Genomic DNA, 17372 nt, shown 5'->3' on the forward strand with positions numbered 1-17372 from the left:
TAATAGTGTGCAGGCCTCCTAAGAGACACACAGATGCTAGGAAGTGACTTTAAGGGTTAGCAGTACATGTGAGGGCATTTGAAGCCCATCAGTGCTTAGATAATGGTGCCTAAAAAATAAAGTCTAATCTTTCAGGATCAATTATCCAAGTTAACCAGAGCATGTGAAGAAATAACATGGGGGTGTACCTGTACTAGTGATTTTGTTTCTGGAAAGTGCTGGTGAATTTGTGATCCATGACCCTGGAGAACTGCTGAAACAGAGGGGACTTCTTTTCAAAAAGGTTCTGATTGTTGAAGAGCACATAAGACCTGGCTTGGTATGTTTGTGAGTAAAAAGTACTGGGAAGGCATTAGGCAAAGAGAAATCAGGTATGCAACATACACAAGAAAAAGAAACTCAGCAGAGGTATCTTTGTTTTTCCATCTGAGAAACTGAACACTTGATCTCCTGATGTTTTCTGTGCTCTGCCTTATGGCACAGGTTGACAGAAAGCTTGTTCCTCTGGTCACTGTTAATAAGCACTGATGGGAAAGGAAAGGGGAGTGCAGTTATGACAGGTTAATGAGGCTTTTTTGACACGGTTTGCTGGCATGGGGAACTGCATCTCATAGAGTCTCAGGCTTGCACATTTCACATCTACCAGCCAGTGACTGAGGCTAGAGCTCTAAATGGAGGCTGGAGTTCTGGGACAGGTCTGGCCCCTTGGAACATGATGAAAGCTACACAAGCATTAATTTGATGAGATATTCACGCCCCAGAAACTCTGGGGTTTACTCTGACTATAATCCTTGGACACTTCAGGTGAATACTTATTTCAGCCTACAGAAATGTACCAGGTTAAGAGCGAAACTGACTTGTCCTTTGCCACAGTAACTGAGCAGACGGAAAACTGAAGCAGTGCATTTTCCCATGTGAAGCATATTGCTGCTCACTGTGAGAAAACAGCAGTTTCTCAGGCTGCTTCATTCAGACACAGGTAGGCTCAATGGGCCAGATTTTGCATGTATCTGCTTCCCAAGAGGAGCAAAAAGCATAGCTTAGATCTGTTGTTAAAGAGCTTAGTCATTTCACATATTTTAGGTGAAACAGTAATGAATGGTGGTTTAGGAGGCAGGAAAACACAAAAATTTATCCAGCTGTTCCAGAAAAAGCTTTTCCTCCTAAAATTGCCCAGGGTACCTGCACTTTATTTCAAAATATTGGAACTGCTAACTCTGAAGCCTCAGGCACATGCCTCGTTTCATTATTAGGTGGGTACTATGAGACCAGGAGTCCTTTCTACTGACTCTATGGGTCTCCAGCAACAAAAATTTAACATCTGTTTGATATTATTATTCCATTAGAAGATTAAATCTTCTCTCCCTTGGCTTTTTTGTGGGCTTCAACACATTCCACTTCAGTGACAAATGTCCCTTGAGCCAGCAGTACTTTGCAGGGTGGGAGGTACCTCTGCAGAGGAACTGACAAATGGTTTCCATGAGAAGTTGAAGTACCCTCAGGAAGTAGACAGAATTTTTGCATGAATATCAAGATGAAAAGGAAACCCCCAAATTGCAAGGGATTTGTGGCAAAAAACCAAAAGGTTCCTCCCCAAGTAACTGAATTTTCATATGACATTACCAACTTGCAGCAGCTCATACTCACAGGTTGCCTCAAAAGTGGAAGCAGGCTACAATAAAGCAGCATGTTCTTGACCTTCTGAACAATTTCTGCTTCCTTTTGTAACAGAAGTGAGAGCTCCTACTGGGTTGAATCCAATCATTCCAGTGGAAATTTGAGACCAAATGAACCTGCTTCATATGAGTTTGCCAAAGCCAGGCTGATAGCAGGATTATTCACTAGCCCAGAGTGCATAAGGATCACACTCCTACAATGCTTTAAAGTACACTGGTGGTCAGGATAATAATATAGGGTAATGGCTCCTTCTGCTCTATGATTTCCAAATACTTTACAGATGTGAATGGAGAAGTGCAAAGCAGAATTTTCCAGCCCCACTTTGCTGAGAACTTTCAGGGGCCTTACTGTGTTCAAGGAATTAATCCTGGTTAAGGGAAATAGAAAAGTGGGGACAGAAGCCCCAGGAACTTGATTACCAATACTTGGATGAAAGCATTAGACATGACTTCACAGCCTCCCAAGATAAGAGTTCATTGTTTCATGGTCTTCTCCCTTCAATGTGGAGATTAGCTCATGTAAACTAAACACAGGAAAATAACAGCCAATCCTTCCTCTCCAACAGCAAGCATGGAAAAGGCAAATTGTCTTTCGTGGGTGCAATGAGCTTTGCATTTAACACCACAAGCATAAATCTCAGAGCCAAATTTATGATGGCTGAGACCATCATCTGCTTTCTCATTCTGTTGTTCCCATTCTATCATCAACACCAACACTGCAATACCCCCATGGTCTTCTGGCCAGAAAAAAAGCAGGATAGGGTTTTCCTAATTAATAGTGACTACAATGAAAATAAACAAAATCCCCACAAATCAACCCTGATGACCCTTAAATAATTTCTATTTGTCTCTTGTGATTTCCTAGTTGTGTTTTACCAGCTTTCTGGCCTCTAAGATTTCCTTCTCACTAGATAATACACAAAGCATCTAACATAATATTACAGTGTAATCAATCACATTTCAGTCAAGATTCTTTATCAAATATAAAGAGGGTTCAGATGTGACTGGATAGTACTCTGCATTTCTGTCCCTATTTCCTCCACCCACAGCCAGCTGGGCACTCATTCCATGTGTAAACCCATCCTTCTCAGTGGATGGGGAGGTGCTGTGTCAGACACTGCTCATGGTGCCTCCTGCCTCCAGGGAGACAGGGAACTGTGAGGTGATACACATGTACCACCCGCTCCCTCCCCTTTGTGCAGGAACACACACACACATCCAGCTGCCTGGAGACACACAGGGAGGGTCAAACATAGCTCCTTCACTGGGAAGAAAAGACAGGCAGCAGCTTGGCAATCAGGCAGAAACTGCAGCTCTCTGCTGCTCCTTATCAGTATCATCTGCAGCTTTAGGAAAGGGGAAAAAAGCTGCTTATGAGCTTATAGTTTTCCAAATATTTTTCCTTAACAATTGTCCTCAGGTTCCTTCTTATGATAATCTCCTTGGATCATCATGGAGAGTTTAATACATTTTGTTTTATTTTTCAGAGAGGTGCACAGGGCTGAGGTGGTAGTTCTGCTCTTCCATATTAAACTTCCTAGTACATCATAGACCCTCTATCCCGGTTAGTGAGTATGAATGGAAGTATGCAGCTGGTCTGTCCCACATTTATAATCCTGGCCTTCTCACTCCACAGACTTAAAAACCAGCAGGAGAATTCCTATTTTTGACAAAGCCATAAAGAGGCAGTCTGCAGACTCCACACTGTGTGAAGAAACATGCCATTTCCATTTAGATGATTTCCTTCACAATGGCAAGAGCTAGAAACTTACTTTCTAAAGTGTAAATAAACCAAAGTTTAGGTTCTGACTATCTGAATGAGGCTCATAAATACATGACAGAGGCCAGACACAGCCCACAGGACAGATGTTTGACACCTCTGGCCTATGTGGATAGGAAATGCTTATAAATAGTCAGTCCCATTTCAGTTGTCTGAAGACAAATATTTTTGACACAGAGTGCTCAAGCATAAAGAGTCATTTACAGACCACCCAGGAGACTTGAATTGAAATGACCTTCCTTTACTTGGATGATCAATTATACTGATGTTTATTTCAGGAGTTGCAACATTTGTTCTTAAATGGAAGCAGCCCAGAGGAGGCATGTATATAACCCCACTTACTTGTTGGTAACTGCCTGCATAAACTCATCAATCAGTTCGTCGTACTGCTTCCCACGAACCCTCTTGTGTTTCAGTCCAATATACAGTGGATCATTCAGGAGAGCCTAGGACAAAAAGCAATTCTGTTGACATCGTCTCTTCTGTTGGATGGACAGAGATTTATGTCCCAGACTACCAAAAAATTTCTGTCTGATGTAGTCATGTTACTTTACTTTGCCAGCTCACACGTCTCCTCCCAAGCAGGAAGTGTTTCCGTAGGAAGCTATGGCCTATCTTTTAGCATAAATAAAGTCAGAGGATGCAACAGTTCTTGACTGCCATAGGAAATGGAGCTCTGCATCCCCAGATCAGCTCTATCAAAGGCTCTCTGCCAAAGTGCCTCACTCCTAGTGAATAAAACTGACACTGTGTGGGTGTTTATTGTGCATTCAGTTCTTAATTTTGCACAGAGGGCAGGGCAGCTGTTGATCACAAACAGTGCTTTGTGTAATGAAGATCACCTGATGTAACTTGAAATGATGTGTCATTTAGGCCTTTTAGGTGACAGCACAGCAGTGACCTCAATCAGTGATCAGATGGCAGAATGTTTCCAAGACCTGCACCTGCCTAGCACTCACCTCAGTTATCTGGCAAGTATAAAGTCAAGGTATTTTCATACAACAGATTAATTTATATTTTAGTTCCCAAGAGGAACATAAAATCAAGCCATTCCTCCAACCAGTCCAGCAGATGTTAAATCAACAGCCATAAGCACCTAAAAAGGATGGGGTCAGCATGGCAATTACAGGACAAACACTGGCAGGACACAGGTGGGCCAACACCTCTGAGAGTTACTGCAAAGGAACTCCCCTTCCATTTTCAGGAACTGAACTATCCATGAGGGGATGATGAGCCATCTCAAACTTATTGTCCTGCAGCCATATAGCCCTAAATATTGGCAGGTATGCTAATATCAGATTTGTTTTTACAGCCACAGCTGTTTTCCCTTAGAAGGAAAGGTGAAAGAGGTTTTCCTGTGAGTTTGATACATTAGGGCTCTGCAGGGCCACCAAACAGAAAGGAGACCCATTTGCATAGCTCCTGCAGTGCCATGTGCTCCCTGTTCATGGAGTGCAAAATTCTGCCACAGACAAGCTAAGAAATGCCAAGCTCTGAAAAGAGATTGATTTGCTGAAAGTGTATACAAAGTATTATGGACTGTCAGAAGGAGAAGCTGGCAACTGATGTTAAAAATATAATAAAAAGGCTGTATTTACTGAGTTCTACCTGAGGTTCATGTGTTAGCAACACAGTCACCAGGTGTTAATGGGCAGAGATGAACAGGATGAATGCCTGTAAGAGGTATCTTATTTATGCACTGATAAATGAGTTTACTTATGGGGCAGGATACTCCTAGAATGTGCTTGGGGTTCAGTTAATCTGGGTTTATGTACAAGAGAAAGCAAGGAATTTCCATCACAGAGAAGTTCCTAAATGCATAAATTACATCTAATTTTGGGCAGAAGAAAAAGAGTCCAAGACTGATCCTCTAAGTCCCCTTTTCTGATGACATTTGACCCTTGCAGAGGCCTAAAAATCATTGGTGCCACTTTGGATTTTAGTGTCCCCTGTCTGCTGAGACAGAAACAAGATGGAAATACACCATCAGATGCTTTTCATGGGAAGGGCACTTTTACCCAGGTCCCTCTGGGATAAGCTCCAGCTAGGAGGCTCACAGCACTGGTAGCATGCAGATTAGCATGGAGAATAAGGAAGAGATGGATGATCCAAAGTCAAGTACAATGTTCTATTGACTGGAGACTGCAGGAGGTGAGAGACTGAGACTTAATTCCCGCTTTAGCCTAAGAGGGTCCAAATTCAGAGTTCTCCCTTTTCAGGAAAGGCCATGAATCAGGCTGAGATGAGCACACCCTGTATTCCACAAGTCTCTGACAGGCTGCTATGCTGAAGGGGTAACAAAATCCTGGGTCCAGAGACCAAAGACGTAATTGAGATTCTCAGAAGTCATCTATGGGCACTGATTTTGCATTCTCTCATTCTTTTCAAGGGTCCAGTGTGAGAGGCTTGGGGCAGGACTGAAAGGGGTGCAGAAAATCTAGCTGTCCAGTGAGCATCAGCATGACTGAAAATGTCAGCAATAATGTCTTCATACACAAACTCAAAGCTCTTACACCCCAGATTTTTTATGTCCCTCAAGAAATGTGTTTGGTTTACACAGGGTCATGTGAAGCACAAGTACATTTTACAAAAATGGACAAACCCAGGCCATCACAAATCGCTATATGATATTAATTTTAAAAAGACATCCTCACAGATGTCCATTCTGGCATTGTTGAAATGTTTCACTTTGGCCTTTCTAAGCCAGAGTCATAAGGCAAAAATCTGCAAACAGATGGAGTCCTCTTGCTTGGTTATCATGTGGAGTAACATGTGCAATCTAACAAAACAGTGAAATTAATCATTCCCAAACCACTCACCAGGGATTCTCCATTTCTGGAATATAGTAATCTCTACACAGATATGAATATCTGCCTGTTCCCTCACAATTACCAGAGGAAGAATCATTCTGGGACTTCCTGTAAGAAGCCTGTCCACTCACCTTGCCATGCTGAAAGGTGGAGCTGAGCTTTCAGCTCCAGCTGGTAACTGAGACTCTGAGTCTTCTCACTGGGGACCATGAGTCTATTTCATATATATTTCAGTTCCCCCTAAGAACAAAAATTTCTCATGCATGAAACAGGAATTAAACCGTCCCACTTTCCTGCAGGGCTGGTCTAGCCACCATCTCATCTCGGATGTCTCCAGCTTTGTCTCCACATTTAGACACCTGGCCTCAGTTAAGCGCTAATCTTGATTCTTTCTCCCCTGTGTCCAATTTATGAAAAATTGTCTTACCTCGTTGTCTGTGCCAACATCCAGTAGGACAGGGAGACATTGTTGTGGGTTAACTCCACCACAAGCTGTGTACAAAGCAAGTTTTCCAACTGGGATACCCATGCCGTAACTTCCTAGGTCTCCTAAACCAAGAATCCTCTCTCCATCTGTCACCACAATAGCCTAGAAGGATCAAAAGAGACTGTTGTATGGGGCTGCCAAGGCTCTAGAAGCAAAACCAGTTCCACTCTTTCCACACTGATGCCACTTTGCAGATGCACTGTTGTATTACGACACAAAATAACTCACGCATTCACTTAAGATGTAAAAGAAGGAAAAGAGGAAGTTTTATTTCTGACTTTGCAATATATAGAATTCTAGAAGTGACAGTGGATTGGAGGGTGAAATTGCCACCCCTCCAACCACACTGGTCAAACTAACAGTTTATCAATTCTCTCTTCTCACAAAGAAGAACATAAAACAATCATTATTTACATGAACAGTCTGTGAGAACTCTAGTAGAAATATGTAAATATTAGAAGACATATAAAACTTTTAAAAGAACTTTAAAACTTTTAAAATAACAGGGTGACACACTGTGAAATGGATATTTGCTCCTTGTCTATGACAGCATGTTAATTAGCTGTTAGCAACAGGATGCTGCTCACTCTTGGGGGTAGGTGAAAGTGTGGTTAACAGGTAGTACCTCACACTGTGGTACAACAGCAACTCTGCTAGAGAATATTTCCATTCACTGTAGCAGAGCCCAAGCAGCATGGCTTTTTTTTTTTTTTTTTTTTGCATCCCCATCTGTACTACAAGAAATATTACAAATGAGATCTAGCCTTGATTTTTTTCTTCTTTTTTTCTAGAAGAATAAAGTGTGCTTAGGAACTGCATCTGTAGAAGAAACCTATTTCTGTGTCCTTCCTTATTCAACATAAACTATACAAATATTTGAACTTTTTGCTATTTTCTTTTCCTTTTGAGTCAATGTGAAGTGTTAGCAATGAGAAAGTCTCTTTTTGGGTGGGCTCCATCTGGTTTTGGGTGTGCACTCACTTCTTTACCACACCCAGAGGATGCAGTTGGGATTGAAAGGCAGTAATGGGAATAGGGAAAGCAGCAAGCATATGCACTGCTACAGGTTTATCCTGAAATTGAGTTAAATTGAGTTAATATTCCAACTATGCAGAGAATATTAAACCAAAATTAAGTTCTAATGAATCAAAATATTTCTTTGGAGCACTGATCCCCTTTCATCCAAGTAAGTGTTCTCAGGCAAACCTAAAAACCTTTCAATAGCATTTAGATATCCATAAGAGAGAGAAAAATTCTTCAGCCTAGGATGTGCTGCAGCACTTGATATATAGTTACCAATGCTCCTCAAGACAACACTGACAAATGAATCAGAACAGAAAATACATCATGGGAGAAATGCATTGCCATTTGTAAGAGCAGGGGAACTGGATTCACCTTTGTTTGTGGCTCTTTGGATTTGAAAAACACCCCAAAAAAGGGCACAGTTTTTGTGAGCACCTGATATACAAGGACATTAATGTTTTTATTCACTCATGTTCATATGATCAGAACTCTACAAATAGGACATTAATCTCTGGCTGAGCAGGGCAGATCCTTCTACCTGAATGTAGGAGGTTACAGGTTTAACAGTTAGGAACCTGTTTTCTACTTCCATCTGTGATACAAATTTTCTTGATGACTCTGGTGAAGTCACCATATAAAGGTTAGTGTGCAGTTTATGACAGCCATCTAAATGGTTTCTAAACACATTTGACATCTGATGGGGAGAGACAGAAACCTCCAGAGGGCATCCCCTCTCTCCAGCAGCTGTTTTGAGAACAGATGAATGGGTTATTTCTCTTTGAAAAGCTCAGTTCCCTCTTCATTGGCACTGCAGAAGTACTTACAATATGAGATAGGCACTAAGTCCCCAGACAGCCGATATTAACTGAGGCGACTCTGGACCACAGGCTGTGCCCAGTTAACCAGTCCAGGTTTGCAATCCTTAGCAGCAGGCATGTGGCCCAGCAGAGTGATCCAGAGTGCTAAGCTGATCTCCAAGCTGCCAAGGCAATGCAGAGAGGCAAGTGCTGCTGTTGGAATTCCCAGTTCTCTCCACTGATTGCACGAGGTCAGCCTTGATGAACTCTACATTGAACTTTACAGGATACTCTACATTGAGTGAACCAACAGAAAACACTCCATGGGAAGGATTTTTAACAGCCCTGTACAGCAGTAATCCTGCTGGGGATTCTAGGACAGGCATCCCACACAAAGAGGAAGGAATGAAGGGAGGCAAGGCAAGATGGAAGGCCAGTGCAGTAGCTTGCATGGCAGCACACTTGGAATAAAATACGGATTTCTTCACCATCCTCACTTTGAGTGGCTTGAATTCATAGCTGCCAGGATGACACCCATCCTTTATGATTCTTTGCATTTGTTTTGCTTTAGCTGGGCCATTGTGAAGGAAAGAGTACAAGACTAAGGAACCAGAGAGAAAATTGTAAAGGGAAGGCACTTCTGAGGATGGCAAGCATTTCATCCAATATTTCTTCATGTCAGAATTCATTAGACATCTTGGAAGAGACACAAACCCCCCACATTCCCACATAAGTATGACCAGAAATGGTTTCTTCTCACCTGTTGGCTTCTGGTACCATGATTCTTTCAAGGCAGCCCAACTTTTGACAGGAGGATTGAAGGTGTGGCTCATTAGAGCTTGGCTGAAGCTTTGCTAAGCTAAGCACAGCACCAGCACCCTTCCAGCCCTTCCAGGCAGAGGTTTCGCCCAAATTTCCCATTTCTACAGTAAGCATTGTTGCCATGAAGCCCTAATGAGCCAAATCTAATGAGCAAAATGTGGGCAGCATCTCCAGGTATTTCTGCACTGTCTTTAGTGCGTGGTGTTCAATGGTAGGGAGTGTTCAGCCTTTAAAAAGAAAAACAAAACTGGGTCCCTCCAGGGACTTAGATGCAGTCCAGGTGCCTCCCTACTTATCTCAAAATCTTGAGTGTTCCAGTGACTACCAGTTCAGACATGAAGAATGCTGTGCACAAAGACACAGGGAACCATGTGGTCCATAACAAACGAGGCTGCTAAAATGAGCTGCCTTTGTAGTCTGGTAAACCTGGAAAGTAGATAGTCGGAATCTCTTTCATGGACCATTGCCCTTCTTATGGTCTGTTTTGGGTGCCAGAGGGGCTGTTTCAACAACAGCCTCTAATCTTTCTGTGCCAGTTTCCCCATCTGCAAAAACATTTCTATTAGCCATAATGAATTCTGCTCACAGTTCTGAGTCGGAAACAAATGGAAATACTGAGTTTGTTGGACAGAACAAGGACAAAATACCTAGCCTGCCTCTCTTCTCCATGGTTCCAAACACAAGTTTGTATGACTGTGATCACTTTTTCTGAAAATATGTTAAATTTCCATTTTCCCTTTGGAAATGGAAAATGCTTGCAAGATTTTCTCAGTTGCCAAATCTTTGTTCTTGGAAGAAGCAGATGATTGACAGGGGACCAAAACTCTGTCAATATCCATGGAAATTCCCAGGAAGATGTACTTTCAGACTGATAGAATAAGGTGAGGTGACTGGCAAGACCTGTCTTAAGTGCTGACTTCATTTCATGCCAGGGACTTGCCCAGCCCCGAGCTCTAGTGAAAAACACTTAACAAGAACACTTTTTGGGTGGGGTGTCAGTAATATTTTCAGCTGCTGGATATCAAATTTGATTTGCAGAGTTGCCAGTGTTCTCGATGCTGCATGACTCACTGGATTTGGGAAGGAGTCCCACAGTCATGATAATTACAGAGATATCTTAAAGTGCTTTGGTAAAAGTTAACCACACAATTCTTCAATACACATATCTTGCTTTTTCACTATGGTCCCTATTCTGTGCAAATTTATTATCATGCACATTTTTTTTTCATTGACCAAGATCCTGCTACCTGTGAAAGAGAGAAAAAGTTGTTCTTGACTGCATGCATACATGATAAAGTCTTTGAACTCCCAGCTTGACTGGCAATTGAAACTGAAGTTCAGCCTGAAAATTGGCTTAGGAAGAAAAGCATTCTTTGCTTGTCCTTTTAAACAGCCAGTTCTGTAAATGATGCCAAGCAGTTCCACTAAATATCCCATTTTGCACCAAACTGCCTGTAATTTCCCAGTCCACAGAAGACATAGCACATACCTTAACATTTTCTTCAGGCCAAGAGTTTAGCATTGTTGCAATGTGGCCTCTGTCATGGATGGTGATAAACAATCCCCTAAGAGAGAAGAAAAGGAAAGGAGAAGAAAAATAAGCCTTGTAATAAAATGAGTAAATCCAAGATAGAAGGAAACAGGTGGACTTGAAAATGGAGGGATGTAAACTGCTGAGTACAAAACCAGGCAACTCACTGATACAAAAATGAGACCTCAAGGGACTGCTAATAGCAAGGTAAATTCTTATTTTCAAACCAAAATTCTCAATGTCCTTAATGGCAACTTCATTCATCAGCCACCAGTGTTGCATATTTAACACTTGTGAAACATCTTTGCTTCAAGGAGCAAACTCTGCCTTAGTGCAGAAGTGTTTTCTAGTTAAAACAATTTTGATACATGCAGTGGAGTCTGATGGTTTTGCCATAAGCCTTGTTACTCATTCTTTCCTGAGGAGCTTAAGGATCCTGGCCATCCAGACAAGACAGTGAAAGCATTATCCTTTTCACCCAGCTACCAGGGTCAATGATGGGGTGGCTACTCCAGAGCTTCATGTTTTGGGTCACCTCTCTAGTCCACAGAACTCCAATCCAACTGGATCAGAATCTGCCATGACATTTGCTTTGATCAAGCCAAACCTGCTCTTGTGACAGTGTTTCTTTTTTCCCCACAAACATCTGATCCCCGTTTTTGACATTTACCAAGTGAAAATCATGAAAAATTACGAGAAGTGAAACAGAAAATTAAATGTTTGGATGTAACTTCAGTGTGAAGTGTTTATATGGACAATAACATAGCTGATTGCACTAAGTTTGATCACTTCCCAATGCAAAGGTCTTCAGGGTTTAAACAAAAGTGCCTTCATTTTAAATAAAATCAGGATCTGGAAGAGATCATTTTTGAAACATGTTTTAGATTTGTGGCTTATTTTTTTTGCCTCTCTGCTGTTTCTATCAAAAAGAGTATCTGTAGCAGGGATTCTTTCAATACCCAGGACAGTATTATTTACATTGACTGATCTCTGCTCTGATACTCTGGGATTTTGCTGAAGTTCCTTTTAGGCTGCACTAACCCCAAAGGAAGCAACCTGTCCTCTATACCTATATCAGGGAAAATTGCTTACATTGCTCACAGTGCTGCCTAATCAGTGCAAATCAAGGGCTCTAACTCGAGGAGTGCCCTTGGCAGAAGGATGCAGCCATTCTCCTTTGCCTAGTTATCGGCTCACAAGAGCAGGAGTTGTGCCAGCAATTAGTAACAGTTGGAAAAAAGGAGAGATGCATTTTTGTTGCTTACATCTCTCAACTATTGCTCAGCCCCAGAAAGTTCAGATCCGGTCATGGTTTGGGCTTCTAATGTGAAACATTAGGGAGAAGAAGCTTGAAAACAACTTCCATTGTAAGGCCATATGAGTGATGGATAATCAAACATAATTGGGCTACTCACTCTGGCAAGGACATATCTCACATGACTCTTCTAGGGGACAGATATCTTCCCACAGTCAACTGTGGGATTCCTAATGAAAATGCCCTTTACTTAGAAAAGAAAAAAAAACAAAAGTGCTGACTTCAACACTGATCAAGTCGCAATCACACAGACAGATCAGAAAGGCAAAAAAGGAAAATAACATTTCATTTATTCAGTGTAATTCTTTAACACTGTGCCAATAACCAATGAACTAATCACATACACATGGCTTGCCTCAAAGGCAGTATTCACAGATGTCAATCTTCATAAAAAGGGAGTACTGTACTGCTGCCATCTGTGTTTAGAAAGCAGTTATTAACTGGGAATTAAAAGTGCAAATTAGTAACATCACTGCATATATTTCAGGTTGTGATATGCTTTTAGGAAGAATGCTATTGTTTGAAGGTAATATTTTCCATACACAATGAAGACATCTATTAAGTGTCTAGATGTGTGCCTCATACACTCACATCTCTTCAGTCCTGAAGGGAGTCCACCACCTATTTAACCTTTGAAAAACATCCTGAGCTCACAGCAGAAGCTAAACCCATCTGTCTACCCACTGCTGGTTGCGCAGCTTGATGGAACTGAGAGTTGTTTCATATAAATGTGGAGAGGGCAGCTACCCAAAGCCCCTTGATTCTGACCCTTGAATTGGGAGGGCAGCAGGCTGGTCTTCAATCCCTGCTCAGGATTTGCCAGCAGAGAGTGTTCAGCTTGGGTTTTCCAAAATCTGATGACTGTTCTCACTATGCTCCTTGGGAATAGGACTCTCACAGCTTTCATCGGATTGGCTTGGCTTAGATAGCCTGGTTGGTGACTGAGAACCAAGCATGGAAGAGACAGCCCTCCAGAATTTGTGTTTTCTTCCCTAATATTATGTATTTGACGCTAATTGCTCCTTACTTTACTTCAGGCAAAATCAGATGGCTTATTTTAGACTAACACTTTAATGGCACTACCAGCTTTGCAAGGGAAACCATCAGGAGGAGCAGAAATGGTGATCCATGGGGAAAAGTGGGGAAAGTGACCTTTCTCAGTGACACATCAGGAAGTGGGCATGTATCTAAGCGAGCCTCGTATTTCACTAATGCTGAATCCGAGACCCAAGGGCCCAGATCCAATAAAACACCTAAATTTCCAATGCCTTTAGGCAACCAGCTGAAGCAAGTCCCTGAATCTGGTTGAGGCTCTGTGGCCTCTCATTAGGTGTCAAGCATTCAGAAGGGGATCCTGGTGAGATGGAAATCCCTTTGCAGATGGAATATGCAATGACCAATTCTGACAGGCATTTGAGCAAATCCCTGCTTTTTTTGAGATGCAAAGGGAAACAGACACATCAGGCTTTAGACCTGGGGATCACAGGTATGTCCTCATTTTGTATGATCCCCAGGAGAGTTGTGTTCTCCCTCCTGACAACACCTTACCCACAGAGCTGAGCTGGCCAATTAGTTAAATAAACATGCTCCAAACTGGCAGAAGGTTTATCTGTCCAAAAATCCCTTCTGCAAGGCAGGCAAAAAGAATAGACAAGTTCCACAAACTGAGCTCAGCAAAAGCTTTGCTGATGAGTGAACAGAGAAGAGTAGCAGCCAGGCTTGTCCCAAGGACGCACAAACACTTTACTGTGAGGGTGGTGAAGCACTTGAACTAAAGGTTACCCAGAGAAACTGTGGATGAACCTTCCCTGGAGGTATTCAAGGCCAGGTTGGATAGCCTCAAGCAAGGTCTAGTGGAATGTGTCCCTGTCTTGTGCAGTAAAATGTCTGACAAAAGGTTTGATTGTGATAGAAAAAGAGACAAAGTTGTTGTGGATTGAAGTGACATGCTGTCTCTGCCTACCATTCAAACTGTACTGCATTGTTTCCCTTTCAGTCTTGAGGCAGAGATTAGTTTTCTAACGTGTCCTTTAAGGCAGCAGAAAAGCTGGTAAGGTAGAAGTGTCTGTTTACCATTACTTTTGACATATGTGTCTGTGATTGACCCAGAATGCTTTGAGGAAAAAAAAATTATATTCCATGAAGATATACCAGTTTGAAAAAGAAATGCTGAAAATGTATAATTTTTATATGATCTCTCATAATTTCCAACCCAAACTATTCTATGATTCCATGATTATAGGAGAGGTAAGAGGAAAAAATCTTATTTGTGCCTTTGAGAACAGCAAGGTAGAGCTCTAAATACTAAGAGGAGCAGAATGGCCTACGTGGACCAGTAGTAAATAAGAAACATCCAAGTGGCAACAAAATCAATTAACCTGATTTTTTTCTGTGGAAAAGATGCAGCCTAAGTCTTCTGAAGGAGAAATGAAATCTCAGCAACCTTTATCATCTTTATTTTGCCTTTATCATTACATCTGCTCCAACTCACTTGGGATTACAGTTGATAAATTGCTTTAGAGAAACAAAAATAAATTAAGCAGTTTTCCTTGCATCTCCTTGGCACTCAATAACAAGGATTCAATTAAAATGTAAAGTTAAAAATGTAAGTAATTTTGATCAAGTCACGTAACACAGGCATGGTGTGGGGCAGAGATACAATGTTTTTCCAGACCAGAAAACTCACCTGTGCCTAGGAACCTGCCATTCTACATGGGTTTAGTCATGCATGGGGACAAAATTACAAGAACTAGAGCTTAGTAAAAATTAACTACCTCAGCAATTTCAATCCAGAATATAGATGCTGTACCATTATTTCTGGTTAAATAGTAACCTTCAGAGAGCTGTTAGCTTCGTGGGGGTAATTAAAAGTGGGGAGTACTTCAGCGTGCATTCCTTAGGGTTTCAGAGCTGCAGTCTCATATCCAGTCCATTAACGTCACAGGTTTCACTACAGCTGCCTTTGGTTAAGGGAGAAGTCAGACTAGATTTTATTGTGCCACTGAGCATGTCTGTAAGAGTCCAGGAAACTTCAAGGAGAGTTACAGCTTCTTAATTTGTCACTGAGGCAATATTTCTGTCTGGTCGAGTCAAACTGCCTGAACTGGACTGCAGGATCTAGCAAACTGCAGGTCACTGCAGAATCCATCAAAGGCCTTGAGTACATTCACCCACAAGACCTCTTCTCATCCCTGAGCCAAGGCCCTTATCTTTTATTTTCTGTTTTTATCCTGACTGAGTTCATGGCAGTACTCCAGGACTTAAAAAACTACACAGTGTACCATGTCAGCCATAAGAAGAATCCTGCCCTGAACCCCAGTACTGGTTAGATCTTGGCCACCCTGATGGCATTCTGGACGTCCCACAGTGACAATTTCTTAACTACAAGGGAAATTATGGAAAAAGTTCAGAGACAAAGAAAACATGGCACATTTGATACCTAGAGGAAGTGGTACTAGATACTCATGATGGCTTTTTGGAGTAACATTTATATTTTTTACAAGGACATGTAGTGATAGGATAAGAGATAATAGCTCTTTCAAACTGGAAGAGGGCAGGTTTAGATTAGATATTAGAAAGAAGTTCTTTAATGTGAGGATAGAGAGGCACTGCAACATGTTGCCCAGAGAGTTTGGGGACTTGCCATCCCTAGAAGTGTTCAAGGCCAGGCTGGATGGGGCTTTGAGCAATCTGACCTAGTGGAAGGTGTCCCTGCCCATGGCAGGGAGGTTGAAACTAGATAATCAGTAAGGACCCTTTTAACCCAAACCATTCCATGATTCTATGATTCTTTTAGACATGTGAGAAGGAATTGGTTTTAACATGTCTCAGATATTAGAAAAAAGAAATATCCATTAATCCTGTAATTCAATAGGAAGTTACTTCTTTTAAAAAAGCTAAGTAGTGTTCCCTTTTCTGACAGTCCTGGTTAGCAATGCTGACTTGTCAGCTATTTCCCATTAGAAACAACAGTGGAGCCAGCAGTGCTGTCTCTAAAGAGCTATTGTTTGTTTACAGAGAATGTTCATTCCCCAAAGCTCAGAGGGGAGTGAAAAACATTATGCAATCTGTCCTCACAGCTCTAAATCTCTCCTCACTTCCCTCCTACCCAGAAGTCTCTCCCTCTCCTAATGGCTTTTCCTTGGCAGCTACCAATGTTCCTGTGGCTGTTTGCAACCCTTCTGGTGTAGTCTTGCCCCACTGCTGCCTCTGAGGTGAAATCAAACAGAAATCCACTGCAATCAATGACTTTGCTTCATCAAGCTCCATGTAAAACCTCTGGCCATGGCTGTGCTCTTCTTCCAGCCTTGTCCTGTGCTGTGGGTTTGGGCAGCATTTCTATGACTTCAGTTACCTGTTTACATCTATAAAATTAATGGCCTTTTTACACTTAGCATATATACTTTACTCAGCAATTATACCCACCAGTATTCACATCACACTGCTCAAAAGCCAGAAAATAGCAGAACAAATGATGGCACTGGATCACTGATACATATACTAGCATGAAGCACATCACTTCTTGATTCGCCTGACAGGCTGAGACTAAAGATGCTTGCATATTTATGATCCATGGAGGAAAAGAGAAACCACCAGAACAATGTCAAAAGCTCCTAAGTTGATAGGAGTTGAAAAACACAACCCCTCCCACTCAACTATTGCAGCTTCATCCTTCTCACTCACATCTCCAAAGGCCTTCTCTCTGAAGAATAAGATACTCAGTATTTGCCCAGTGTTATCCAGTATTTGCTGACATGCAATGGTCAGGTTTTCTCAGGGTTTGGTATACAGCAGGAAGAACAAAAATAACCCAAAAAAACCCCAAACAAACAAACAAAAAAACCCACCAAAAAACCCAAAACAAAACAAAACACCAAAACAAACAAACAAACAAAAACAACAACAACAACAAAAAACTCAGCTGAAAATTCCACATGCTTTCTGCACAGATATCAGCCTTGTTTATTCAGAAAGGAAGTGTCTTCTTTAATGGTTTTGCCTTATATAATTCCTTGTTCCTGAGAAGAGAAACTGATGGAGGGAAGATTAAAATGGTAGCTAAGGCCTCTAATTCTCCAGATACTTCTCAGACAGCGAAGGAAGGGTCCTTCCAAGGAGTCTGGCTCCTTGC

The 17372-nt window shown here is 41.7% G+C and overlaps 1 protein-coding gene across 2 annotated transcripts in view; it reads right to left on the minus strand.

Moving 5' to 3' along the window:
* The window catches only part of ME3 (malic enzyme 3), a 117621-nt gene that overhangs the window by 24230 nt on the left and 76019 nt on the right, over nt 1-17372 (minus strand). For both annotated transcript variants that reach the window (XM_077781325.2, XM_085574596.1), the window contains exons 4-6: nt 10885-10960; nt 6694-6855; nt 3799-3902 (exon numbers count right to left, since the gene is read on the minus strand). In XM_077781325.2, coding sequence (XP_077637451.1) covers nt 3799-3902; nt 6694-6855; nt 10885-10960 — 342 coding nt within the window. The remainder of the gene's footprint in view (nt 1-3798; nt 3903-6693; nt 6856-10884; nt 10961-17372) is intronic.

Source organism: Lonchura striata, chromosome 1, assembly GCF_050655825.1.
Source record: "Lonchura striata isolate lonStrDom1 chromosome 1, ASM5065582v1, whole genome shotgun sequence".
Taxonomy (NCBI): Eukaryota; Metazoa; Chordata; class Aves; order Passeriformes; family Estrildidae; genus Lonchura; species Lonchura striata.